This window comes from Sesamum indicum, linkage group LG2, assembly GCF_000512975.1.
Source record: "Sesamum indicum cultivar Zhongzhi No. 13 linkage group LG2, S_indicum_v1.0, whole genome shotgun sequence".
In the NCBI taxonomy this organism is placed as follows: Eukaryota; Viridiplantae; Streptophyta; class Magnoliopsida; order Lamiales; family Pedaliaceae; genus Sesamum; species Sesamum indicum.
In genome coordinates this window covers 11,174,924-11,180,816 of record NC_026146.1, presented here as the reverse complement: position 1 = coordinate 11,180,816, position 5,893 = coordinate 11,174,924, and the positions used below count along the sequence as shown (strand labels likewise).

The window sequence follows — 5,893 nt, the reverse complement described above, 5'->3', positions numbered from 1 at the left end:
TAGTCGCACGGCTAGTTAGAATTCGATTGCACGAAGCAAAGGAAAAAGAAGAACAACGTGAATGGCTACATTAGCTCAACTTTCAGAAGTTGGGACCGAGTCCAAGATATTGAGATATGCAGCAATAAGAACAACAAAAAGATGTGTACCATATGTTTAAGGATAATATTACGACTCAAAAAGGGTTCGCAGAGGCACATACATGCACAACGCAGATTCTCATGTTGCCGGGTTGGATGAAAGAAACGGTAGATACTTAAAGAGTCCTCAGGGTGAAGAGTAAGCTCTGCCGTGGAAACACTATTGCCATACATTGTTAATTTAACTTCCTTCTTGTCACCCTCGGCTGTCCCTAAAGTATTAAGCACATGGCCCTCAGGTTTGCTGGTTTAGGATGTGAGGATGCTTTGATCGATCCAACAAATTATGTTTGGCCTAACATTTTTGAGACATCTCTACATGTTACCAATGCTGCGATGGAAGCTATTGAAGGAATGAGGGTTGCATTGGGAGCAGCTATTGTCTTCAGGGACTGTTCCATCCAGCAAGGAAGGTCAGAGAAGTGTACTGGAAGATCTATAACATCTCTTTATATTGGTGCGCAGGACGCACTTGTTGCTGCTTCTCTCGTGCTGGAGGATGAGAAGGACAATGTTTTCTGCAGATCCAAATTACATGTGTTTGTCTGATTTGGTATTGCAGCAAGTGTGGCTGTGTATTTTTCTGTTAAGGATGCCGGTTGCTATAGGCAACAGTCCTCTATTGTTCCCATATGTACCTCAATCAGCTTATCAGCTTATTAGGTTTCCTTCTGGTTTGATTTATATTTTAATAAAGCTTTAGTTGAGCTTATGTAAGAGGCAGTACTTGGCTTGCAACAATGAGATTCTATTGATTTAAGTTCTTCTGTCCAGACATTTTGACGATGTTGCAATTGCTGTATTGGAGAATATTGTTATGCCAGCTTTGAACATATCCAACTGTACAGCTCAAAATACAAAGACACCAAGATCGATAGTTCATGTCAATTCCACTTCAAATACAGATTACAGCCTGAATAACTTTCCAAAAATTGGAAAAGTGGAAGTGCCATCTTGCATGCTTAACCCCCACCCCCTTTACCATAATCCATCCTCCTTTCCTGCACGGCAGCTGTTTGCTCAGTATAGGAATACAGGTTCCAGCAGTTTCCACCAGCCAACCGTGGCATCAAAAAGAATTTTCAGCCACATATACAATCTCTGATGCCAATGATGAACCAATACAAGGGATTCTGGTTGAAACTGAAGCCCAAATGTAGATAAACAAAGCAACAAGTCATGAACCTGAATCTTCTAACATGTTGTGAGAAATGATAACAGCATAGCCTTCTGGGAAGTATTGTTCAAGACTTATACAAAGTCCCAGTCATTTCATCTGCCAAGCTCACTTGGCAAAGTTACTGAGAATTGCATGCTCCATTGCAAATCCAACATTCCTAGAGTCGTTTAACTGCCTTTTTACTCATATAGCCCTCTAAGCTCTAACCTTGATAATTGAAATCACAACCATGATTATTGCCAGAATAGCTCTCTAAAATTGGAATAACAAAGTCACCATCTTTTCTACCACCTCCATCCTCATCATTCGCTGCATCGTTTCTATCTTCTCCAGCTTCCTCTTGCTCTCTCAACTCCCTGGTATTGCGACAACCCAAAAGTAAAAGCTCCAACATTTTCCTCCGAACATCATAAACCATATTTGTTTCAACCAAACAACCTCCACTATACACTTCCCTTAGAAAAACCATTAGAGTATTCCCTCTTGTCGATATATAGAAAATCCCAGGATGCTTCAAAAGAAGCTCGCGCAAATTAACCTCTATTCCAAGATCCTTCCTAAAATGCGCCAACCTTTCTACCTCCACCATCTTCTCCACCGTCAAGCACAAAAGCTCGTGAATGATTCCCACAGCCCGTTTCTCATACCTCTCAACCCCTCCACAAGTACGAACTCGAACTTTTTCCACCCTCTCATAGGGCTTCACATACGAGAGCCTCTGCCAATTCCTCAATCTCTCCCTGAACCCTGGAACTATCTTGAGACCTGTTGGAAAATTAATTGGAAATGCATATTTCGTCTCGAACTCACTCAACCATTTCTCTCTGAACTCTTTTTCCCTCCACTTTTCAACCTCTGCTGAACAATTGAAAGCCCTTTCATTCTCATTCCAATCAACCAACTCCACTATCTCCAAGTCTATCATTCTAAATATCTCACCATGCTTTCTAATTACGGATTCCCTGAAATCTTCAGGCAAACCCAGTTCCCTTCTCATCAATCTAATTGCATGTAAATGAACTCTACCATTCACAGACATCGACAGAATCCTCCTTATCTTAATCACATTAACATTCTCCATATTACATACAATTTCCTCTTCCAGCTTAAGCAATTCCACAAATTTCGACGTAAATTTACAGCACAAATTCCTTCTGACAGGGTGGGTAAATACCTGAAAAACATGTGGGTACTTCCGAAGAAACTCGCCGGGAGAGAGGGTATTGACACCGGCGTGAGGGACCCACCGGGAGAGCAGCTGTAAGGAGACGAAGGGCCCTCGTTGCTTGGCGGATACGAGGCTGTAGAGGCCGAGGATGAGGGTGAGGCGGCGGCGGTGGAAGGCGAGGACATCGAGTTTGGGGTCCCGGGTGCGCGTCTCGAGGCGGGTCTGGGCTGTGTTGGCGGGTTTCTTGAAGCGGGTTTGGATTGTGGCAGTGAATGGGCCACGGGGAAGTGGAGAAAGGGATGTGCTGATGAATCTGTCTAAGATTCTCATAACGCCGGAGAAGACACACTTCTTTTCTCCGGCGACTAACACGCTACGCCGCCGTTCCCCTCAGCTGGACACCGCACCATTGCAACGTCAATGGAGAACTTTGGTGTTAAATTGCCGGTATCCATTACCTTAGGATCCTAAGAATTGAAAGAAGTCTAACATATCATGTGTATAGTGCTTACTTTAAAGAAAATGGAGTTGGAAGATTGCCATTTGCCATAACCATCTTGTTAATTTAAAAACGCAGCACCAAGGTAGAGTATAGTGGTTAAAATGTCAATTTCGAATAGTTGAAGGGGAGAAAAGTAAATATCATATTTTCCATTTTGCCACCAAACCGAAATCCTTTTAATTGAACAATAAAAGGTGCAGAAAGAGGCTTATCCAAAGTCTGAAAGCACACCGGAGAGATGGCTCTCCTCTTCACATCTGCCCTCTCCTCTCTTTCTTCACCTCCATCCTCCACGCCCGGACTCGCTGCTCCCACCTGTGAGTATAATGCTTGCCTTGTACAAATACTTATGCTACAATGTTGTACAGTTTGTAGTCTTGATTTCTGAAGATTAGCCTGTTCATTACTGTCTGAATGTGATTTTTTTTTATGTGAATTTAAGTGAAGTATCCTTTGTTTTAACTTGTAGTTGTTCTATGTTTATGGAAGTCTTTTTTTTTTTTCTTGGGATTGCAGACAACCATTTAGTTTCTTTGGTTGGCAAATTTTGACTAGAAAAACTGGAGCTTTTGTGGTATGGATTGCATTTTCTGTTCTTTTTTTATTTTGTCGTCTGGGTCTTCCGGGAATGATGAATGTGTCCGTTTATTTCTTGTTTTTGTTAGTACCCCGGTTGTCACTGTATATTTATTTTCTGCTCTGCAAATTGACCTAAAAATTTGTTTAAACTAATAAATTTTGTCAATGTGATATGCTGCCAAACCTGTTTATATCTTTTAGGATGGCCAGTCACTTATAGGTCTGTCTTTGAGGTATTTCGGCAAACATATGGTCTGCATCTTGTTATAGATATGCATTACTTGATTGTAGTATTGCAAATCTTAGGGAGATATCAGAATCATTTAAAAATAGCTTTTAGGACCTGAGTTGTTTGAGGATCAGGAGCTAAGGTTGTTGCTATGGGGACGGGAGCATATGTGGCATTGAAAATCATGATCCTCATTTGTAAAGTTTCTTATTAGCCTTAAAACTGCTGTTTCTGAGTTCTATGGCAATTGTTCTTTTGTTATTAGTCTTCAGGTTGTGCAACAAGTCAATTGCTTTGCATCCGAAATCCTTTGTTGGGGCCAGAATTCAAGCACCTTTTCTTCTCAATAATAGAGGTGCATTCATTGTTAAGGCTTCTTCAGATGTTGATGGAACAGACTCCACTACTCCGGAGTCTCCTACTCCTCCCTCAGACAGCAAGGAGGAAAGTGTACCCATTGAGAACCTGCCTTTGGAATCCAAGCTTCAGCTAAAGCTCGAGCAGAAGTTGAGAATGAAAATGGCAAAGAAGATCAGGCTAAGGAGAAAGAGGCTTGTAAGGAAGCGCCATTTAAGGAAGAAGGGACGATGGCCACCATCCAAGTTGAAAAAGAACAAGAATGTTTAGATGTTCACTCTAGATATGTTGCAGGTCCACTGCTAACTTGTTTCTGTACTGTTTATTGCAGTTCTTCTCTCGCGGCATCAAGATTTCAGTTTTGTCAATTGTAAATGCGACCTAACTGTATCAGTTTCAATTATATCTTTGGAAGTTGACTTTGGATGGAATAGGAATGTGTTTATCCACTTTAATATATAAATCTGTTCACTTCTTGTTATCAATGAATTTTTCCCTATCACAGCCATGATAAGGTTTTATATCACTTTACAGTCATTCTCTTTACCGTTTATGAATGAATTAAGGCTTCATTTTATACGAGGCACTGCTAGCGATCTTCATGCTGAATGAGCTCAAGCCCAAGCAGGAACTTGGTTCACTTGAAACAGGAGTAATTTGAAGCTTATTGGCTGTAATTGTTCATAATGGTGACTTGGGATTGTCTTCTTCATGCTACTTGAAGGAGTTGCTATTCACAGTACTGTATCATTATCTCGAGTCTAGAAGGATGTTGACCTACTTCTGCCATTTTGCAGTTGGAAGTTGGTCATCTTGGTGACATAAAAAAATGTGTTCTTCATGCTACTTAGAAAGAGGAGGACGTGGGGCTGCAACAGATGTAAACCTTGTTTTGTCCCATCCATTTTAGTCCATTCTTATCCTTCATTTAGATATTGGTGTGTGGCGCCAACACTTGACCTTGGTGCAGTATCAATAGCTACAGGCTGCTACAAGAACTTTGGATAAATGATCCTAGTTGTTGAGTGTGTTACTATGTGGTCTTTTAGACTAAGGCAACACTAGGTTGTCAATTTCCTTACCATTGCTTCAGTGTTTCCTGTTCTCTTTCTGTGAGGAAGAGAATGGTGAAGTTTCATTTATTCGTTGTTGTCATCTTTTGACTATTGATCAGACTACACTAAAGTCCACAATGGTAGGTGCTGACATTGAATTTGGCTAAGTTAATCTATTAATAAGATATAATGGAGCACAAAAGCATGCTTTAGAAGATTGGAGGAATGCCCACTTACTTTTTATAATCCCTTCTGGTGAAGAGTTGGAATCTGTCTCTGTTGGTGTCTACTATTGTACTAATGGCCAAAACAGCTCTTCCAATATTTCATAATCAAACTACATACTTGTGTACGAGTTCTTGCTATATAAAAGATAACCAAAGCAAGACTACCTCTACATTGACTGTTCAGGGAATTTGCCTTTTCTACTGTACATTAGTTGCAAGAAACTAGGAACATTTGATTCTCTGTCATTTTCTATCTTGTAAGTTGACAGGTCTGAATAAGTATTAGTTTGGATTGGTCAGACCAACGTCTCGCCTCTGTGAATGTTGAATTTGCAAAGAGGACAGGTTGCATTGATGCGGAGCCATTTAGTAATGCATTTATGGTGGAAATGGTGGTTGCAGGGAAGTGTGCACAACTCTGCTCCATCCACGTACTTGTAAAGGCATATCATATGC

The 5,893-nt window shown here is 40.8% G+C and overlaps 3 protein-coding genes across 3 annotated transcripts in view; 1 reads left to right on the top strand and 2 right to left on the bottom strand.

Moving 5' to 3' along the window:
- LOC105155792 (protein ROOT PRIMORDIUM DEFECTIVE 1) lies at window positions 996-3,024 on the bottom strand. Its single transcript, XM_011071749.2, has one exon. It carries the CDS (start codon window positions 2,816-2,818, stop codon window positions 1,523-1,525), a length of 1,296 nt encoding a protein of 431 aa, XP_011070051.1. The 5' UTR covers window positions 2,819-3,024; the 3' UTR covers window positions 996-1,522.
- On the top strand, window positions 3,153-4,652 carry LOC105155791 (50S ribosomal protein 5, chloroplastic). The gene is made up of 2 exons (XM_011071748.2): window positions 3,153-3,307; window positions 4,064-4,652. Exons 1-2 carry the CDS (start codon window positions 3,229-3,231, stop codon window positions 4,423-4,425), a joined length of 441 nt encoding a protein of 146 aa, XP_011070050.1. The 5' UTR covers window positions 3,153-3,228; the 3' UTR covers window positions 4,426-4,652.
- LOC105155790 (E3 ubiquitin protein ligase RIE1) overlaps window positions 5,439-5,893 on the bottom strand; it is a gene marked incomplete in the record, with an annotated part of 3,763 nt that continues 3,308 nt past the window's right edge. The window contains 1 exon segment of the mRNA XM_020692040.1: window positions 5,439-5,886. Within this exon segment, the coding sequence (XP_020547699.1) occupies window positions 5,734-5,886 (153 nt within the window).